The sequence below is a fragment of the Schistocerca cancellata genome, chromosome 12 (assembly GCF_023864275.1).
Source record: "Schistocerca cancellata isolate TAMUIC-IGC-003103 chromosome 12, iqSchCanc2.1, whole genome shotgun sequence".
In the NCBI taxonomy this organism is placed as follows: Eukaryota; Metazoa; Arthropoda; class Insecta; order Orthoptera; family Acrididae; genus Schistocerca; species Schistocerca cancellata.
This window is the reverse complement of record NC_064637.1, coordinates 159,201,741-159,224,772: the sequence shown is the minus strand read 5'-3', so window position 1 is coordinate 159,224,772 and position 23,032 is coordinate 159,201,741. Positions and strand designations below refer to the sequence as shown.

At 39.2% G+C, this 23,032-nt stretch overlaps 1 protein-coding gene across 1 annotated transcript in view; it reads right to left on the bottom strand.

Moving 5' to 3' along the window:
• Nucleotides 1-565: 565 nt before the first annotated feature.
• The window catches only part of LOC126109862 (protein unc-45 homolog B), a 128,430-nt gene continuing 105,963 nt past the window's right edge, over nt 566-23,032 (bottom strand). Inside the window, exons 13-15 of the mRNA XM_049914928.1 lie at nt 21,141-21,311; nt 12,458-12,590; nt 566-3,684 (exon numbers count right to left, since the gene is read on the bottom strand). Of these exons, the coding sequence (XP_049770885.1) occupies nt 3,488-3,684; nt 12,458-12,590; nt 21,141-21,311 (501 nt within the window). The 3' untranslated portion in view covers nt 566-3,487. The remainder of the gene's footprint in view (nt 3,685-12,457; nt 12,591-21,140; nt 21,312-23,032) is intronic.

Genomic DNA, 23,032 nt, shown 5'->3' with positions numbered 1-23,032 from the left:
GATTTTCAAAAGGCCTTTGATTCTGTGCAATATGAAGTGCTCTGGCAGGTGTTGTGGAAGTGCCGTATACCGCAGAAGATCTATTTGGTGGCTACAAATGTTGCGTACTCCACAAGGGAAATATGAAAGAGCCCACAAAAGAAAAAAGTATAATCCGGCAGGGTTGCGTTTTATCACCAACACTTTTCCTACTTGTTCTAGACTCAGTTACGAGAAGAGTCACGGCACGCTGGAGACGAGGAATCCAATGGGGGATCGGTGAATATCTGGAGAATTCGGATTTTGCAGATGATATAGTTTTACTAGCTCAAAGGCTGATTGATATGCAAGCTAAATGAAACTTGTGAAAGAAGAAGCGGAGACTGCTGGCGTAGAGATAAATATAAGCAAAACAAAGGAAATGAGAGTAAATTCAGGGAACATGGAGGTTCCACTGTTAATAGGGGAGCTGCGGGTGGAGACTGTCAGCTCATTCCTGTATCTGGGTAGTTTAGTGAAGGATGATGGTGGAGCTGGAGATGACATGAAAAACCGCATTAAAAAGGCAAATGCTGCCTTCATACAATATGGAAAAACAGAAATATCAGGTACAAAACAAAAATCTGTATTTTTAATACAAATGTGAAGGCTGTCCTGTATGCCAGTGAAAGCTGGAAAATGGATAAAAAGATAACATCCCAGTAACAAAGCTCCACAAATAGATGTCTCCGACCCATCACGAATATTTGGTGGCCAGAAAAAAATATGTAATGAGGAGCTCTGGTGAATAACAAACCAGGTACCTATAGAAGGCCAGATACGAGAGAGAAAGTGGGGTTGGTTAGGGCAAACATTGAGAAAACCAGATGGGTCCATCAAGAAAAAAGCATTGGAATGGAATCCTCAGGGAACAAGGAAGACCCAGGGGCACATGGAAGAGGACAGTGGAAGGGGAAGCAAAAAGAGTTGGCAAGTCCTAGGCAGAATTGAGGCAAATGGCCAAAAACAGAGACGGATGGGGAGTTCTCCTGGATGCCCTATGCCCCCATAGGGGCCAAAGGAATTAAGTTAGTTTTATTAATAAAAATAGAAGAATAGTGACATGTAATATGTAATCCACACATACAACAAGCGCCTTAACAGTAAAAGTGGAAAATGGCACATTAGGTTTAGTTGCATGGTAATTAATAACATTCGTAAATATGAGCAACTGCAGGAATCAGCTTATACAGATTGGCATGTTCTGCATGGGATGCCATTTATATTGGGCAAATTGGAAGAAGACTCGAAGTGTGATTCTGCAAGTATGTGGCATTGGATAGAACAGGTATAGCAGACAAATATATTTTTGTGGCACTTTTAACTATTACTAGCCATGGTCTCCCTGAAGTGACATCACAATTAAAATTGTTGCACCAGGGTGAAAAAGGAAGATATCTCGATCTCCTTGAGGAGAAGGAGATATTTTGTAGTAAAAACTTGGCAAGGTGTACACTGCTCGACAAGCAGACATCAGTGAAAAACACCCACTTTTGGGAGTGCTTTGCATCACTTGTGGTGCTGACTACAAAAAGTTACACCTGTCAGTCCAGCAGATGGGCAATAAAGTTCACATGGTTCATCTCTTATCATACCAAGGCAGCAGAACATGGTGCAAGAACAAAATCTGTTTGGGAGGACTGGACACAGTTACATTTCATCTCCTTTTGTGTTTGGATAAGAAACATTTCATAACCACAAGCTGTAATGTTCTACTGCAGATTAAGTCTCAATTGCAGTAAAAGGGAATAATAATGCTTCAGATTCAAACAACAAGAGAGCATTATGGAAATAGATGATGTCAACGTCACTTTACATAACTGTGATTGTTAGAATTTTCTATGCTTGTTTTAAAAGCTTTTAGATGGTGTATATAAGTTTATATCTACATGGTTTTTGTAAGTCATTCAAAAGTATATGAGTGTCAAAATTAATGCCAAAGGATGTGTGTACAGTAACTCTACCTAAATATAAGTTCTGACTAATTTGTAATTTGGTTTTATAAAAGTTTTTACTTGATAGGTATTTTTATACCTAAGTTGTATTTTAAACATTCTCTGTCAACAAGGAATTCGGAACTGTACAAGTATAAAAATTAATGTCAAAGGGCATAACAGTGTAACACAATTCTTTTGGTTTAGCTGGAATTATTTCAACATTACGTTAATATAATGGTTGCAATACTATATTCTAGCCTGGTTCATATTATACCACATACGTTAGGACACGATTCCTGAAAACACATGTCAGAGTGCGAGCACTGTCATTTTTATGATTCTATTATTAATCCTAGAAATTATTACAGTGAAGGTTCCGGTTGTGTGCGTGGATTACATACTAAATTTCATTATGTCTTCTGATTTTACTAATAAGAGATTCTATAATAATGATCATTAAAGAGGGCACTGCTGCATCCAAGTATGACAATGAGCATAGCTTCGTAGGTCCCTGTAAGCAGCTAGCCCAGTTGCATTTGTACCTTTTGGTCCGACAAGTACTCTTTATTGAGATGTGCAGACACTGAAATTTTACTGCTTGCATTTATGAATCCACAGGGCATTAATACCAAGTATGTTGATGCAAAAAATCTCTCCAGTATGTTCTTACGCATATAGTTGGGCAGGTATAGTATGTTATAGTGCAGTCTGATTATTTTACTCTTGTTACACATACAACACTGATGATGGTCAGACAGTGATTGAAATAAAATTGCACAGAAATAAAGATTTCTATGTCAATGACCAATAACCTCTTGTTATCAATACAGGTTTGGTGGTCACGGTGCATGCAACTTCTGATGGAGTCCTCATTCAAATTAATTTCTTTGTTTGTTCAATTGATTGTGGATCCAGTCTGCATTCCTCATACACGTTCAAATCCCTGTATCACAGAACTAGCACCCAGCTAGAGGCGCAAAATAAAATGGCACAGCTTATCTCCTCTTTATCACTGGGTTGCGCCATTTCAATGTGTGCTAGAGCTGCAGACATGTACTTCCAATTAAACAAAAATAGAAATACTTATCAGTAACTTTTTTTGAGAGATAATTAAAACTTTACGATGACCCTGTGAACAGTTATTGACAATAACTTCATGACTAGACTCGTAGTTGAAGGAAGGCGTAGATGAGAATGTACGAGGCAGATAGATTGTCAATGCAGCAGGATGTGGTGGTTGTGTTCAAATGAAGAGTAGAGGTGAGTGATCAGGAATGGAGAACTATGTTAAACCAACTTTCTGGGTGATGAGCAACAACAAAAACAACAACAGTGGAATATTCTATATGGATGTCCCACGTGGAAATGAAGTGGACATTTCTACGTAACTTGATTTGTCAGTCTGCTGTGTGCCTTCTATTTGCCTTCAACTTCTGTGACTACAATATTATTATTATTTGCATCCTCAATGTCAAAAGAATCTGTAGCGACAGAGTCAGATCAGCAGCACCCCTGTCGGTGTCGCAGCCCACTCAGTCGTCTTCTTCCGGGGGTTCACCTCCCACGTCCCTCTCGCTGACGGGCTTCCTGATGAGGCCCCAGTTCTCGATGGTCTTGAGTGCGTCCGTGGCGACGGCTCGCACCTTCTTCCCCTCCTCAGTGTTGCCCGCTCCGTAGTCTCCTTCCAGTTGTGAGAAAGCCATCAGCACCTCCAGCAATGTTGTCTCCACTACCTGTCAAATTACAATGAAAACCCACATTCGAGTTGCTCGTGTCACGTACTGGAATTTAGAGAACCTAGTGCTTTCTGCGAATATGGGGTGTTTGGAAATTACCATTACAAACATCTGAGACTCACAGGAGAGCAGTGAGTACATAATATTTTGAATAGGAACCAACATCAAGAACAGTACCGTTTCCGTTCTACGAGGGTTTCAATTCTTATGTGTAATGTGTCCACGTCTGCTGAGGGATATACAAAAGTCTCAGAGTTGCTTGTCCTGATATGCAGAATGGTAGACAGGATGATGTGTACTATGTCAGACGGTCACCTGAATGTCTGTCAGGGAACGTGGTTTCAGCACGATGGTGCACGAACTCACTCCTCAACTGTGATTCGAAGACATCTCAGCAGATGATATGATGAAAGATAGATAGGCCGAGATGGGTCCAACCGCACGGCCACTGTGATTGCTGGATTTAACTCCTACAGACTACTTCTTGAGGGATCATATGCCAAGTTTAATTTACAAGACTCCTTTAGAGACAGAGGAAGATCTGCTGGTCGTTGGAATAGAAAATGAAGAGCCAACAGGTGGGATGGAGAGTGTGTACCAGAACATGCTTCATACGTACAAAGTCTATAACAATGTTAGTGGTCGCCACAATGAGCTGCTGTCGTAATGCATCAGTACTGTACTGTACGTACAGTATGCTGGGTTCTGTTTTGTTCTGGAATAATGCACACATAATGTTTAAGTGTTAATACAAACAAATATGCAGATGTTTCATTATACTTCCTTTCAAATTGTTACCTAATAATTGTACTGTGTCACACCTAATTCGATTCCTCAAGCAGAAGTCGACGAGTAAAAGACCCAAATTGAAACTGTTGTAAATTGGAAATGGTACATTTCTGGATGTGGGTTCCTACTAAAAATGATATGTACTAGCACCCCTTTGTAGGTTCCTGAAAGTCTGTAACGGGAATTTCTAAACGTTCTTTATGAAGCAGTAAATGCATATAAACTAAAGAAATACTCCAAAAGAAATATAAAAGAACAGTTACAAATTCAGTCAAAGAGCCACAATGCACTCAGATCATATAAGCATCGTTAAATGATGAAACACAGACATTTCGCTAAGTACTAGTCAACAAGGGCGCCAGAAGTCCCTCAAATTGGAGAAAAAGATGAATTCACTTTACCAGGTTTATAGCTGTTATATTCTTCATTAGTCCAGCACGTAGTACGGTACACATCATACCACACACAGTTCGGTGTGCACGTCATATGATCAGACAACAAAAATCGTGACAATTTTCTTCTGAAACTTGACTGTAGCGACAATAAATAATTGTCACAGCTGTCAGAGATTGACTGCACTCGCAGCCTTCAGCAATGGCGGTTCCATGACCGACGAGCACTCACCGCATGCAGGCCCTCGTCCTGGACCACACCTCTGAACCTCACGTCACGTGCCGGTATCCGCGCCCGCCAGCAGCGGTTAACTCTGTTCCCCAACGCAGATTTATCATACTCTCTCGGAATTGTATTCATTAAACATTCAGTGCACTGGCTGCTATCTTGCGATACCTCTCGGCTGCGATCGTGGACTCGTACGGACTGCATTTCTGGCCGGCTCTCGGTATCACGTTAATCTAATATGTTAATGTTAAGTTGCAGACAGGCACAATTAAAACACATTTACAAAGTGGCCTTGCTTGAAAGAAGAGAAGAGAATGAAATATCTGGTGCTGTTACACAATTTGCTCCCACAAAGAACCACTAACACAGCTACGGAGTCCCGACATGCTCACCGGCATTCGCAATTTCGTATTCCTGTAGATAACTGTTTGTTAATTACATAGGATTCAGAACTGTTCTCAAAATTACTCGTACTGCTTTCCGAGACTAAAGTGACCTGATGAAAAATGGATCAAACAATTAATTTATCTGCTCGACAGTGATGCGAACATTGCGTTTCAAATGATACGTGTAGACACGTATAGCATAGAACATACAAGTGCACCATAATGGACAAACCTTTTCATACAAAAAGAATACGGTATGGGCAACTGTGTGAAAAGGAAAATTCTGTCAAAAAAGTATAAAACTATCTAACAGAACTGCTGATCAGTATTTACCTTGAGGAGTGTGAGTGTACAATATTTTCGCAGAATTAAATTTGGAATTTTTCCGACAAGTGCCAGAGGCCTGAAGTTTTCTGTACCATCACCTGTAAATTAACAAGCCTGTCAGTAATTAACTTTATGTTAGCACTTCTGATACAGAACATGAGCATAGCTCGAGTCACAACTTTCTTTTGGGAAGACCGTGCCTGAGTATAGATCGGGCCGTCAATTCCTCGACACTCGACTCGCCTGTCATTCGAAAACTGGACGCGTGTCGTACGAGAACAATCTACGGACGTCTTTTGACCTGCCTCTCGACTAGGGCTGCCTTCTGTTTTCAATCTCTAGAATTATTTTGAAAGGAACATAAGTAAAAGTAACAGCTGCTGTCGCGAACGGCTGAGTCGATACGATCACACTGACGTAATTTTGCCCGTGTACTCATTAGGTTTCTCAATTTGCTGTAATTCCGCTACAAATGCATCACATCTGTCGAGTGAGTGAGACATTTCAGAAGCTTGAGAAGACAAAATTGCTCAGTAACTCATGTCACACTCTCTTCTTGGGAGAATAATTATAATTTCTGTCATCATTATTTTAAAATTTGTAATCTATCAATGAACTAAAGTAAATATCAAAAATAAATCTCGAAGCTTGGCCCTTTGTTAGTATGTATCACTCTTGAAGACAGATCAATTATATATGTGCCAGTAACACTTTAAATAATGGCATAGATCACCACTTTCCTATACCCCGTTTACAATACTTATTCTTCCGCATTTGCTGGAAACTCACTGGATTTTGTTTCACACGGTGCAGAAGCCGAGCTGTCTCGAGTACAGTCAAATAAGATAATGAGGATACATTTTATGCTGTGCATTAAGCATATGTCGACTCGGCGATGGTACTGGTCAACAGATTTACTGGCGCATTTAACTGGGACAGCACTGGCCTGGCAAGTGATCCGACTAACCTGCAGTGATATGAACAGTTTCTGTAAGGAAGTAAAAAGAGATGGCAGAGAAAAATACAGCTTTGAAAGTCATTTAATTTTTAAACAGAAAGAAATTATGTACGGCAAAACTCAGGCAATACGCTTCTTAGATGACCTGACGGAAAACATAACATGTGCTAGATCTTAGGTAACATAGTGTTGTTGTTATAGTCTTCAGTCCTGAGACTGGTTAGATGCAGCTTTCCATGCTACTCTATCCTGTGCAAGCTTCTTCATCTCCCAGTACCTACTGCAGCCTACATCCTTCTGAATCTGCTTAGTGTATTCATCTCTTGGTCTCCCTCTACGATTTTTACCCTCCACACTGCCCTCCAATGCTAAATTTGTGATCCCTTGATGCCTCAGAACATGTCCTATCAACCGGTCCCTTCTTCTTGTCAAGTTGTGCCACTAACTCCTCCCCAATCCTATTCAATACCTACTCATTAGTTATGTGATCTACCCATCTAATTTTCAGCATTCTTCTGTAGTACCACATTTCGAAAGCTTCTATTCTCTTCTTGTCCAAACTATTTATCGTCCATGTTTCACTTCCATACATGGCTACACTCCATACAAATACTTTCAGAAAAGACTTCCTGACACTTAAATCTATACTTGATGTTAATAAATTTCTCTTCTTCAGAAACAATTTCCTTGCCATTGCCAGTCTACATTTTATATCCTCTCTACTTCGACCATCATCAGTTATTTTGCTCCCCAAATAGCAAAATTCCTTTACTGCTTTAAGTGTCTCATTTCCTAATCTAATTCCCGCAGCATCACCCAATTTAATTGGACTACATTCCATTATCATCATTTTGCTTTTGTTGATGTTCATCTTATACCCTCCTTTCAAGGCACTGTCCATTCCGTTCAACAGCCCTTCCAGGTCCTTAGCTGTCTCTGACAGAATTACAATGTCATCGGCGAACCTCAAAGTTTTTATTTCTTCTCCATGGATTTTAATTCCTACTCCGATTTTTTCTTTTGTTTCCTTTACTGCTTGCTCAATATACATATTGAGTAACATTGGGGATAGGCTACAACCCTGTCTCATTCCCTTTGCACCCCTGCTTCCCTTTCATGTCCCTCGACTCTTATAATTGCCATCTGCCTTCCGTACAAATTGTAAATAGCCTTTTGCTCCCTGTATTTTACCCACCTTCAGAATTTTAAAGAGAGTATTCCAGTCAATATTGTCAAAAGCTTTCTCTAAGTCTACAAATGCTAGAAACGTAGGTTTGCCTTTTCTTAATCTATTTTCTAAGATATGTCATAGGGTCAGTATTGCCTCACGTGTTCCAACATTTCTACGGAATCCAAACTGATCTTCCCCGAGGTCGGCATCCCAGTTTTTCCATTTGGCTGTAAAGAATTCGTGTTAGTATTTTGCAGCCGTGGCTTATTAAACTTATAGTTCGGTAATTTTCACATCTGTCAACACCTGCTGTCTTTGGGATTGGAATTATTATATTCTTCTTAAAGTCTGAGGGTATTTCGCCTGTCTCATATATCTTGCTCACCAGATGGTAGAGTTTTGTCAGGGCTGGCTCTCCCAAGGCCATCAGTAGTTCAAATGGAATGTTGTCTACTCCCAGGGCCTTGTCTCGGCTTAGGTCTTTCAGTGCTCTGTCAAACTCTTCACGGAGTATCATATCTCCCATTTCATCTTCATCTACATCCTCTTCCATTTCCATAATATTGTCCTCAAGAACATCGCCCTTGTATAGAACCTCTATATACTCCTTCCACCTTTCTGCTTTCCCTTCTTTGCTTAGAACTGGGTTTCCATCTGAGCTCTTGATATTCATGCAAGTGGTTCTCTTTTATCCAAAGGTCTCTTTAATTTTCCTGTAGGCAGTATCTATCTTACCGCTAGTGATATACGCCTCTACATCCTTACATTTGTCCTCTAGCCATCCCTGCTTAGCGATTTTGCATTTCCTGTCGATCTCATTTTTGAGACGTTTGTATTCCTTTTTGCCTGCTTCATTTACTGCATTTTTGCATTTTCTCCTTTCATCGATAACATAGTACAACATAGTATTGCAATTAAAAACAAGAGTGATGAACATTTCTTACGTTGACAATGGTAATTTTTCTGCTTGAGCTATGTGTGGCATAAAAGCATACTACTGATTTCCCATAATAGTTAAATATTGAAGCCACTGAAAGTATTACAGTCAGTCATTTGGTAATCTCTGAACTCCTTCCACGCCAGACTCTGAGGAATACATTTCAGTACTGCTATGTTGATAATGAGATGATCAGCAACAGAATCTCAAGCCACCAAAGAGGCCGCATTTCCTCCTGCTCCTTCACGATACGCTGTTCTGCGTTTTGTCCTCATTCGGCCATGACGTGAAGCTTCGTGCCTTAGTTGCAGTATGTTTGGCAGCTTAAATGTCTCGTTATTTCTGGTGACAAATCCCTTAATTTATTCTAGATCAGATCTATTGGGTTCAGACAGTAGTAGTGGGGTGACAAATGTAAAAATGCGGCATTATTGTTTTCTATGTTTTTACGACACTTATCATTCTGACTCATGAGAGACCACATCTTTCCTACAAAACAATGGGCATATTCAAATAAAGAGTATTTGGTTTCCCATTTTCCTCCAAAAAAGTTTGATTGTGTAATAGTTTTCTTAACTTCAAAAATCTTTAGCAATCTTTTATAAAATATCGATACTTAAGAATTTATATAGGCAACGAAAACTGGAATTTCTCATGCAATATGTAATTAGAAAGTAGAATACGTGTATTTTTCTTGAAAAGTGATGGCCGAGTATGAGTTAATTAATATATATTTGATGAATTTCATATTTAAATGATCTAGGTATTCAAACTGGAAAAAAATAATAGACCACACAGAGATTCGAACCGTCGTCTGTAACCGTACATAATTTTCATTCTACGGTGTTACCCATTGCGCGACACATATAATTAGAATATGACCTTTTACTTATGACATGGAGTTTCTCAAAAAATGTCAGAGCTGATTTTTCTCTGCTGGCTTGTGAAAAACATTAAGAACAACTTGTTTTTTGACATGAACGGTGTTCCACAGACGTTTCACAATGAAGCAAGTAGCAGTGTCATTCATTTTCACAGTACATATTAAGAGCGAGACAGGCACAGCACAAGTAGCATTTAGAGAGACTGTGACTGTACACAATTATGCAGCTAAAGTATGATTAAGAAAAATGTTTGTGGCCATTAAATACCTCAGAATGCCATAGTGACAAGATATCTAATACATAAGTTGGACCTACTTCCAAGAGCAGAACAACACCTGCGTGTGAGAGTTACGGCTGCTGACCAATCACCACACTTGTGTTTGTTTACATCAGGTTTATTCTTATTGTTATAACTTCAAGTTGAACAAATATATTTCAAGGAAGATGCAATACATGAAAGTCACAGATCAAATAACAGAGTAAGACGTGTGTACACTTTAACAGTCAAATCATAACTGAGTCCGAGTCTAGCGGTCGCTGGCTAGCTGGCCGCTTAGGTGGAGCTGCTGCTGCATGGCTGGCAGACAGCGCCGCATGCAGAGGATGCACGTAACTGCGCGGTGGCACTTTGAAAGATCGGCGAGTCACAACACTTATGATGAATGAAGTGTAGACGCTTTATTTTTCTAAGTGGCCTGTATCCAAATAGTTCCACCATTTAAATAATATGCAGGTGCATCATATAATATTAAGTTGGTCCATAAGTTCATAATGTTTTCGTTTTACATTTGGTATTCCGACTGCTATGGATTTATTTATAGATGGTCTTTTTTTAATTGCAGTTCACTACTGACATTTGAGTTTACATACTGTAGTTCATTGTTGCTATTTGACTTTACATATTGTCATTTTGTCATTTGGAGATAGTAAGTGATTCTGTGAATGCTAGAAAATGGAGTGCCAAATGGAGAAACCAGAACATGTCTGACATATTCATCTGTTTGAGTTCAATAGTGACAGCAGTGATGACAACCAGAAACATTTGCGCCATGTAAGCGGATAATGCCACACTGGACAGAGCACGGCAAGAAGATGTTTTTCTCGTTTTAAGGAGGATTGTTTTGACGTTAGTGACTCACCACATTCAGGAAGACTTTGAGGTTTGATGAGGATCATTTAAAGACGTTAATCCACGATGATCCACATCAGTGTACTTGAGAACTGGCAAATGTGATGAACTGCGATCATTTCGCCATTGTGAGACATTGGCATGCAATGGGGAAGACTCAACTATAGGGTCATAGATACTGCACGCTCTAAGCTAAAAACACAAAAATCAGCAGGTGGTCACATGTGCATCTCTGGTTGCTCATTGTCAATTGGCTCGTGAACAACACCGAGCATTCCTATCCTGTATCATTATTCGTGACGAGAAATGGTGTCTTTATGCTAACATAAGGAAAAGAATGAATCAAATAAAGCACCTACTTCCAGTACAAAGACCTGCAAGCATCCACATAAGATAATGTTACGCATCTGGAGGAACAGCGACAGTGTCGTGTGCTACAAATTGCTTCGCTGAGGTGTAACCGTCACTGCTGACATTTATTGTCAACAACTGAGATGTCTCGCACACGCAATCTGAGAACAGTGACCAGGAAGAGGGTGTGACGTGATGCTACTCCACGATAACAGACACCTGCCTTCTGCTAGACTGAAGAAACACACTATCAGCAGTTGTGTTGGGGAGTCATTATGCACCCACCTTATTCATCTGATCTTGTGCCATCAGATTTTCACCTTTTCCAGTCTCTATCAAAAAACCTCCAAGGAACTTCCTTTCCAGATAAAATTTCACTCTGTACATGGCTCAACGAGTTCTTCACCTCGAGACCACGTGATTTGTAGTGTCGCAGAATTGAAAAGTTACACCAGCATTGGCAGACTGTTATAAATAGTGAAGGAGAATATATCATTTATGACTAAAGTCTCTGTTATGTGTATCTATTGTGTTTATCAAACACATGGAAAAAAACTACAAACTTATTCACAAATCTAATATTACACATTAGTACAAATATTTGTTTTGTGTTGTATTATTTGTTTGAGGTAGTACTCAAGCAGCATGCAGCTGTCAGAATGTGCCAACAGATGCCTTTACATCACAGTGGCAAAAGGTTTTGTACAAAGTCTTCAGTCGTGAATTAAGTCTACACTCTGAACAGATGTCTGTAGTCTGATACATAATAAATGGTCACAGTTACATGTACTACCTACAATTTATTTCAAGAGTTGAGATTGGAGACTGATTAATAACTAATGTATCAAGAATATGCTCATATAAAGATTTTCACAGTTTTGCTACCCAGAACACTCTTAGGAGAATTATTATTACTGCCGACAGACACATACAGAGACAAAGATGGGCATATGTTTGTCTCCCCTTACCCTCAAAAGTGGGTCACTCTCATGCAGGGTTCTGAGTGACCTGTCATTTCTTTATAAAATTCTCCCTCTCTTCTCCCCAACAAAGTTCTTAAAAGTTCCAAAATGTATGTACTGTGTCACTTCTACTTTTGTGTATCTGTCACCAGTACCGACATTTGTCCTGAACCTAAGTACGGGTCAGAAATTCTGCCTCAGAATTTTATAAAGTACGGATAACCACTCTCAGTGGCAACAAACAGAAAAACTTGCCTTCTCAGCTATTTCCTTGGACGATTCGACAAGCGACGCAACTATTGCACAGCCACGAAGCCTCATGGACGGTTTCTGATCTCCCAAAAGTCGCTGGAGTGATTCGACCCAGCTAGTTACCTTTAACACCTGCAAAAAAATGGGAATTTGTTAGTAATCTTGTGTTCATATTTCCTGTTTTGGCTTATACATTTGCATTTTACTGCTTATGAAGAAAAATTTGTATACCAACTTTGATAAGATAGTTCAGAGTGTTAAACAATGTCAATGAAAATTGACATTTAGTAAAATATCATATCAACAGTGACCGTCAAAGTGGCACTAAAAATATTCATTATGCTAAACAAATAAATGTGTGTATACACATGAAATTGAGGCTAATACTGTTAATTACAGCTGTTACATTTACAGAAAAAACATAGGCCTTCAGCCATTCCATTTTTACTCCTATCTTCATTTGCCCCACCATATCAACCCTCCCCTCCATACATAGTCTTACTATACACTTCTTAAAAGTGGCTACAAATGAGCACAAAAAAATGAAGTGTTACCAGCATCAAAGGTGATGCACGTGCCTAAGTGAAACCAGGTATACATTTATAAATTGATAAAGCAATATATATACATTGGTTTTATTTCAGCCCGATGGTCTAGGAGTAGCATCTGTGACTAGTAATCAAAACATTCTGGATCCCAGGTGCAAACCCAGCCACTACTTAAAGTTTGAATAAAAATCATCAGCAATGGCACCTGAAGACTCCAAGTATAAACAGTTACACACAATTTGTGTCCAAAGGACATGGGGCCTGTAATTGAAAAGTAGTCACGATGATCTCTCCATTGGCAAAAGGTTACTGATTAGTCCCCCATTCATATCCCTGGAAGGGAACTCCAAAGGGAGAGGTAACCACCAGAAAAAGGCTGAATAAACAATGAAAGGGTAACAAACTATCAGACAGAGTGTGCATTATTAGATCTTTAAACATGGTATGGAAGCTAGGAAATCTGAAAATGGAAATGCAAAGGCTCAGTTTGAAATAGTGGGAGTCATGGACTACAACGGAAAGGAGATACGAATTTCTGGTCATATGAATATAGGGTAACATTAACAGTAACATAAAACAGTTTAATGTAAGTAGGAGTTGTTAAAAATAAAACAATGGTAAATCCAGGATGGAATAATAACAATGTTAGGAAAAGAATGGACTGCTACTCACCATATAGTGGAAATACTGAGTTGCACACAGGAACAACAAAAAGACTACTAAACAAGTAAGCTTTTGGTCAAAACCCTTCTTCTGAATTAGACACAATGTGAGAGTCGCATTTGCGTGAATGTGTCTCTTGTCTAATTCAGGAGAAGGCTTTTTGGCTGAAAACTTACTTGTTTAGCAGTCTTTTTGTTGTGCCTGTCTGTGACTCAACATTTCCACTATATGCTGAGTGGCAATCTATCATTTTTACAATACTGTAGTTGTTATAAATGGTATTATATACCTAGGCGTAATGTCACAAAGTAATGTGAAATGGAAGTAGCACGTAAGGATTGCAGTAGGGAAGGTGAATGGTCGACTTCGGTTTCTTGGGAGAATTTTAGGAAAGTGTGCTTTATCTGTATTGGAGATCATGTATAGGACACTAATGCAACCCGTTCTCAAGTAATGCTTGAGTGTTTGGGATCCACACCAGGTCAGTTTAAAGGAAGACATTGAAACAATTCAGAGTCAGGTTGCTAGATTTGTTACTGGTAGGTTCGAACAATGTGTAAGTATTACGAAGATGCTTCAGGAACTCAAATGGGAATCTCAAAGGAAAGGAGATGTTCTTTTCAAGGAACACTATTGAGGAACTTTAAAGAACCAGCATTTGAAGTTGGCTGCAGAACAATTCTGCTGCTGGGAATGTACACTTTATGTAAGTACTGTGAAGATAGTTAAGAGAAATTAAGGCTTGTATGGAAGCACATAGACAGTCATTTTTTCCTCACTCTATCTTCAACTAGATAAGGAAAGCAAATGACCTGTAGTTGTACTCCTGCCACATAACTTATGGCAGCCTCTGGACTAAGTATGAAAATTTAGATGTTCATGTAGGGCAGAGAGTGAGTACTGCAAAGAGATCAGGAATTCAGTTGTTCTCATCAGAATCAACAGCAAACCAATGCCACAGAGAACTGACACCACAAGCAGAAGATGGAGAAGTATACGAGGACACTGAACAGGTAATTCAATATGTTAAAGGAGACAATAATCTAATAATCATAGGGGACTGGAAGATTGGAAGAAGCAGAAGAAAACTGGAAGAAACAGAAGATAGTTATGAGAGAATATAGGCTTGGTAATAGGAATGTGAGTTCTGCAATAAATTTGAGTAATTCAAAAATTGCAGTAGGGGAATGTGTGCTTGGAAAAGGCCTGGATATACAGAAAGATCCCAGCTGGATTACATCATAGTTAGACATTGATTCCCACATCACATATTGGATTGTAAGACATGCCCAGTGGAGATATACATTTGGATCACAATTCAGTAATGATGAAGAGAATGCTGAAGTTTAAGAGACTTCTCCAGAAGAATCAATGTACAAAGAAGTGGGATAATGAAGTACTGAACAATGACGAGACGCATTTACAGTTCTCTGAGGCTACAGATACTGTGATAATGACTACCACAACAGGCAGTCCAACACAAGAAGAATGGACATCTCAAGAAAGGGCAATCACAGAAGTCGAGCACACAAACACAAGACGGTAAGTCTGGAGAAACCTGAAGAAATAGAGGATATACTTAAATCAATCGATGAAAGAAGAAAGTGCAAAACAATGGTGGAAAATAAAAATTACAGAAAAATAAGTAACTCAGAAAAGTAATAAATAGAAAGTGCTAAGGAGAAATGGCTGCTGGAAAAATGTGAAGAAATTGAAAAAGAAATGATCATATGATCATCAAAAGAACTGGTTCAGCATACAGAAAGTAAAAAAAAACCACCACCTTTGGTGAAATTAAAAGTGAGGGCATCACCATTAAGAGTGCAATGGGAATTCCAGCGTTTAATGCAGGGAAGAGAGTGCTTAGGTGGAAAGAGGGGACTTGTCTGGTGATATGACTGAGGGAGAAACAGGAGTCCATATAGGGCCTCCAGAGTTCAATGGTGCTTTGGAAAACTTGCAGTCAAAAGGCATGAAGGGACAGACAACTTTTCTTTGTAATTTTTGAAATCATTGAGGAAGTGACTATCAGGTGACTATTCAAATTAGTATGTAGAATGTACGAATCTCGAGACACGTTGTCGCACTTTTTAAAAATTATCATCCGCACAATTCCGAAGACAGCAAGAGCAGATATGTGCAGAAACTACTGCACAATCAGATTAACAGTCCACACATCTGAGTTGCTGATGGGAATAATATATGAAAGAATGGGAAAGAAAACTGAGGATCCATTGGACGGTGACCAGTTTTGCTTCAGGAAAGATGAGGGCACCAGAGAGGCAGTTCTGATGTTGGGACTGATAACAGAACCGAGACTAACAAAAATTCAAGACACATTCATAGGGTCTGTTGAGCTGAAAAAAGTGTTTGACAATATAAAATACCTGACACTACGATAAAAATAGGAGTAAGCTACAGGGAAAGGCGGATAATGTACAATATGTACAAGAACCGAGAGGGAACATGTAAGAATGGAAGGGCAAGAATGAAGAGCTCGGATTAAAATGGGTGTAAAAAGGGATACATCTTTATCCGTACTGTTCAATCTTAACAATGAGAAACAATGGTGGAAATAAAAGAAAGGTTTATGAGTGTGATTAAAATTGAGGATGAATTGGTATCAATGATGATATACACTGATGAGATTGCTATTCTCAGTGTAAGTCAGGAGCTAGTGCAGCACCTTTTGAATGGAAACAACAGTCTAACGAGTTATTTATTTATTCATTCATTCTCTTGAAACAAATACAGGATCTGTTTTGGATTGTTGAGATATTTGACACTTCCTGTCATAACTTTGTGGTGGTAAATTTAAGTACTATTGATAATTACCATTCTACTCCTTTGAAAGGAGTACCTTAATATTATAAAAACATTTGAGGCCTCTACAAGGATCATTCGATAATTAAAGAGACAGATTGGTCTGGAGAAAAAAAAAAAAAAGAGTTTATTTTTACAAAACAATACTTTTTCTACTTTTCAACATAATCCCCTTGAACATTTATGCACTTGTTCCAACGGGCTACAAGCTATTTTATTCTGGCTGCAAAGAACTCTTTATCTTGATGTTTGAACCAATTTACCACAAACTTTTTCACGTCCTCGTTGACCTGGAACCTCTTGCCACATAATGCCTCCTTGAGTGCACCAAACAAATGAAAATCACTAGCTGTAAGGGGGATGATTCAGTACTTCCCATCCCATTTTGTCAATGGTTTCACGGGTTAGTTGAGCAATATGAGGACAAGAAGCACTGTCTTGCTGGAGAATCACACCTCTCCTCTGGATCCACATTGTCTCTCTCTCGTGGCTGGCTTCACCTTGTTTAACATCGTCAACATGACTTTTCCTGCTGATGTTTAGGTTTTGAAGTTTTTCTTGACAGGTGAGTTGGTGTGCTTCCACTCCATGCTTTGTCTTTTTGATTTTGACTCATAATAGTGAACCCAATTTTAATCACAAGTTAAAATTTTGTTGAGGAAGTGCTCGCCTTCTCTTTCATAACATTCCTTTAGTTCTGTGCACACTCTCAACCTCGTTTAGCCACGTCAACTCCTTTGGGACGCATCTTGCACACGTTTTGCGATACTTCAGTTTGTTACAGATAATGTCATGAATTTTACCAGTACTAACTTGAACCTTATCCACAACCATTTCCACGGTCACATGGCGGTTAGCACAAATAATGTTATCAATTCAACTTTCAAGTGAGAGAGTTGAAACTGCAACTGGTTAGCCAGAACAGTGATCGTCAGTCACTGAGTCACGACCATTTTTGAACTGCTCTACCCACTTGTAAAAATTTGCATGATTCATACAACCTTCAGCATAAACTTTAGACATTCTACAGAATATATTCACTGGTTTCTCAACTTCAGCAGGTAATAAAAAAAATTAAAAAAATAATAAAAAACAACAACAACAACAAATAACAGAATGTTGTTCAACTGATGTGGCATTTCAAGTGGACTCATCATCTTGAAATGTATTTTTGAGGTTATAAACAAAACAACGTTGATACATCAGCTGATCAGGTCTCATCCCAGTGATGCCAAGTTAAAGCCATAAAAATACTAAACTTGCCCTACAAACAGTTTTTTTTCTCCAGACCAATTTGTCTCTTTAATTATTGAATGACCTTCATAGTATCAAGATCGGCCAAGTCACAAAATTTACAAAAATGAATTCAAGTTATGAATTTAAAGTAGAAGTATGTCATTATCTGTGAAACAAAAATATCCTTCAAACTCATCCATATCTTAATGTTACAAAGCACTGAATTGTTGGTCATGTAACGAAATGGCCCAAGTCTTGCAGCCTTGTCAAGGAATGAGCAACAATCTTTAAGTCACAGCATTTTTGTCTGGTATCTTATGTTCTCAGAGTACACAACAATGTGTTCATATCAGCAAGCAAAATAATTCCTTACACAGCAAATTCTTTGAAGCCATAATATATCATCTGTCTGTTGGCAACGCTAATCTTTGCACTCATTTCCGTATTCCCAGGCTTCTTATTGTAATTGTTGCAAAAGGAACTCTACTTCCCGTGTGCATGTATTTTGTCATTATCGTGTAAGTGTAGCATGTATACTGTTCTGAGTGAGGACCTGAAGAATTGACTTTCTTATCTTGTGCTGCATAATGGAAACACTGATAGATGAAACCCACACATCAAGTGCAAGAAAGCAGAGATGTGAAACATCAAAGTGTAATACAACAACAAAATCAAGAGTAGTAAGTACTGGGAGAGCTGAAAGAGAAGCTACGAGGTATGGCATCTTTATAGATGTTGATGAACATGAACAGATGTTGTCTAATAATGGGGCTGTTTTTCTTCTGGATGTAGCTTGTGAGCTGAGTGACTGGACATCACAAGCTGCTGATGCACTCAAGCCTTCTTCTCAATCGCATTTTCCATTAGCCAAGACCAAAATAATTATCATGAAGGAAGCAGAGAAGGCACAAAATTCTGTCCATGTAAAATAATGATATTGGCAAGTACAAAACTCAGTGTAAATGAGGAAAGTTACCAACTAAAATGATATCTCACACTGTGATGGAGGCGTTCCTCTTACTTTCTTTTCTCTCTCTCTCTCTCTCTCTCTCTCTCTCTCTCTCTCTCTCTAAAGAAGGGCATAAAAAATCTCCTGCAGGAACACTTTGGTTCAACATTGGAAGATCTTCAATCATTGCAGTTTTATGAAACAATAAAAGTAGCTAATGAAACAGCTTGCACTGGTAATGAGAGTTCCAATGCTGTCTCCAAAGTCAGCATCAATGTTTCATGTGAAATGCCTAATATTGTAATGTAAATGACGACAAATTGAAGACTTAAAACAACAGTATTATTCAGTATGTGTCAGCAGTGTCTACCATAAAAATGATTCTAATAACATAGTTATTTGCATATCATTTTCTTTGTAGTGTGTTTGAGATGTAGGTGAACTACAAACTCTTAGTAAGAGAAATCCTACTTTTCATTCTCCTCAGTTCTGTAATGTTCTTCTTGATATGTTATTATCCAATTTATGTTGAAATGACAAATCTTTAACATATTGCAGCGTGTCAGCAACTGTGAAATGTACAGCAAATAAACAATGTTTTCAGCCTTCAGTTGCAAGGTAATTTTATTCGTTTACCTAGGTTTCGATTCCAGTAATGGAATCTTCTTCAGAACAACAATGAAATTATTTTGTGAGCCAAACACTGGCCATGTCACAGATTAAAAATTAAAACATTAAAGACGCATAATCATAAGATTATGTCAGTCAAAATTAAAACCATTAGGGCGAACGTAGACGGAGCTGCGCCGGCCATAAAATCTAGGTAAACGAATAAAATTACCTTGCAACTGAAGGCTGAAAACATTGTTTATTTGCTGTATGTTGAAATGCTTTTTTCACTGCTATAAAAAATTAATTACAGTATCACTTTATTTTCATTGAACTGCTTTCTACACAAGAGTCAAAACTTAAATTAATAAAAAAGGGTTCATTATGAATCAGATTAAAAACTAAACCTTTAAGGACATAACTACGAGAGGAAAACATCTGTGACCCTGAATGTTTTGTCTCTCTCAATCACACTGAAAAATATGCCTTCAGAGTCATGGCCAGTTTTGATACTATATGCCTCATTTATTGCTAAGAAACTCCTTCAAATCCATTTCAAGGCAGATCCATTTGAGATTTTTGATTTTTTTTTGGAAGTTTGTTATAAAATTCGACCCTCATGTAATAGGAGCTATTGTCTACATCTACCTTTTTAGGGAACAATCACAGTCTCTTCTGGTAATATATATGTATTTAGACTACTGCATCATGCAACGCTACGAATTGAGAGTCAACCGAAGAATGACTTAAGTACAGAGGAAGATCAGATATGAGATTAGCGATAAACATAACATCAAAACCAGAGACTATGAAGAAGATTAAATTAAGGAATTCTGGTATCATGAAAAGAAAATAGCACATGACGGGTAAAGCAAGGATGACATGAAAAGTAGTGTAACATGGGCACTGAGCGCATAATCTGGCCAAGAGAAGTCTACTATATCAAATATAGGCCTTAATTTGAGGAATAAGTTTCTTTGTATCTACTGTTTAGAGAACAGCGTTGAATGGCAGTGAAACGTGGGCTATGGGAAAACCGAAACAGAAGAGAATTAAAGCATTTCAGATGTGGTGTTACAGAAGAAGCTCAGCCAATGGCCACTGACCGCAAGAAGGTGGGATCTGCACTGTCGAGAGCCCCCGTTGTATTTTACTACAATTATTACATAAAAAGAGGAAGTCTGAAGAATTATAAATGAGCAGATTTGTCTTCAACCTGACTGTCAATGCACATAGTACATTAACATTAGATTGTATCAGCAGTAGTAAAAAAATTTACTATATGTATCACATGCTTAATAAAAGTTAATGCAAGAAGATTTATAGGACCAAAATATTAGAGAATTCTGCGCCCCACCCACCCCGCCCCCCCAAGAACATTAAATAATTTAGATCCCAGAATATCAACATATTTAGAATTCACCCAAATTGGTAATACTAAATACATTTACCACATGTTTTTCAGAGATACAGCCTGACTTCAAATATATCACCACTGAACTGTACTTACCCGTGATGTAGAAGGCAAGGAACTCTAGTAAAAGTGAAAATAATTGATCTTCAGAAACTTTCCTATTTCCTACACTGACTCCTACCTGCATATGAAAATTATTAAAAACCAAGAAGAGAGCAATACCACTACAATTTATTTTCAATCATTACTACGAAAAAGAAATATATTCAGTCACGTAGAGTTCTCTTCGTTTCTTACAAAGTCCGATGTAGAACAACTAATCACCCAAAAGGAAGAACATCACCCAAAAGGAAGAACAGCTGCCAAATGCGTACTGAAACTTAATTTGAAGATATACACCTATATTTTTGCACTTACAGACCATTTTTTGGATCACAAACCTTCTCGCAGACTTTCTTGCTGGCAAAGGTGAGCATTGCTAGGGCACCCCCGGCTGCTTCTGCCGTCTCTTCGTCTTCCTCCCCACACAGCAGCGTCACGAACTTGACGCGGTCGTTCTCACCCTCAAACATTTTTACCACATCGGGTGATGACACCATGTTTGTCATTACCTGTAAAAGTAAAATGTCTTACAAACATGATCAGTACAAAGACAGATGAAAACAAAGATTCAAATGCATTTTGTTACTCCACAAAACGGAGAGAGAGAACGGCGGAAGGAGAGAGGGAGATGGAAGAGGGGAGAGAAAGGAGGAGGAGAATGATAGGAGAGAGAGGGGGTAGGGTAAGGATGGATTTACCACACTGGAGCATAACGGGTTAGCTATCCAGTTAAAACCCGGATCCTGAGGAAATTTGCTACAATTTACAATTTTTAAATAAATTTTTCTAGTCCACTTACTTCTTTAGGCAGTATATCAGGATAACATTCCATTTCCTTCCTCTTTATGAATATGTATACGTTTAGCACAAATAAATTTTACAGGGATTTGCAGATATTACTCTACTGTTTTTCAGCATTTTTATTTTTCCCTGAAGTGGAAAAAATTTTCATAAGTCGTAGGGAATGGTAGGCTATCGATTTAAAATCACTTGTCAGCAGGAAATATTAAATGCTTCATTTATAAATAAATTGTTTTATTGTGAATTTTTTTTCTCATTATTACAAATTTGAGAACTTCATGCAGGTATGAAATCTTTCAATACACTCGGGAACACAAAGGCCCGTGTTACACGGCCTACAGTAGTATCTGGTCTCTTTCCTCAATACCTTTCCTGCAGCTTTCCCTTGTTCCCAACAGACCTTGCATCTTCTAGCTGGGTTTGTTTTCTTTCTGTTGGTGGCAGTTTCTAAGGAAAATGACGTGCTGTGAGTGTGTTCGCACTTGCAACTCCATAAGCTGAATGTGTGTCTTTATTTAGTTCCGCTCCTCCTTTTTGAACCAATTGCTTTGCTAATTTACAGATAAAATATGCTAATCCACACTTTTTTGATACTTTGATATTGTGAATAATGTAGCAGCACCACTATTTAGGATAGGGGAAGTTAGTTTCGTGCAATATTCTGAGTTACAGCCAGGCGCAGGCTGGTTGACAGTAAGTTACGCTGACCAGCGATTGCGAAGTAGAATGGAGGCCACAGGACCGTCGAACTGCTGAAAAGTGTAAACGCAGCAGTTTGCATGGCACAAGCTACAGGCAGAAGGGGCCCACTGGCACAATCCGGTGTGGTGAGTACGTGACTCGGAGCGGCGTGTTAGCAAAACAGGGGTGCACAGCCGAGTATAAATAGGTGTCGTTTTCTAAAGAGAGTCATTCAAGTGTGGCAACTCTCCTGGACAGCGGGGCGTGTCACACCACCGGCTATACACAGCAGCAGATGGGGCACCAGTGTTCCAGTCCACGGCGGGTCGTCGGTTCGACTAACTGAGGCCGACGCGGTGTCTGTAGCTGGACAGCCAGCACTGTGCCACCGCGGGCAGTCGTCCTGGCTTCCGACACACGCCACAGGCAGCCCGAGGCGAGGGCCACAGATTCGGATGCCAGATCACGGCCACTTATCGTCGCCACGATCTCAGCCACACCGGCGAGAAGAAGCAGCAGCTGGCCGCCTGCGGCTCACACTGCATAGCGGTGAGTCGGCAGGGACGCAGACCGCTGAGCCAACTGTCAGCACATCCTGACACCGTCACAATTTCGCGGCTGTCCGAGGCCTGCACGACACGGCACTGTGTTGCACGGGCCGCTGGGGTGCTTCCTCAGCATTGAAGGGCCCCGTGACACAGACCGAGAGGAACGAGGGCACTGTAGTGGGAAACAATAAATCACGTGG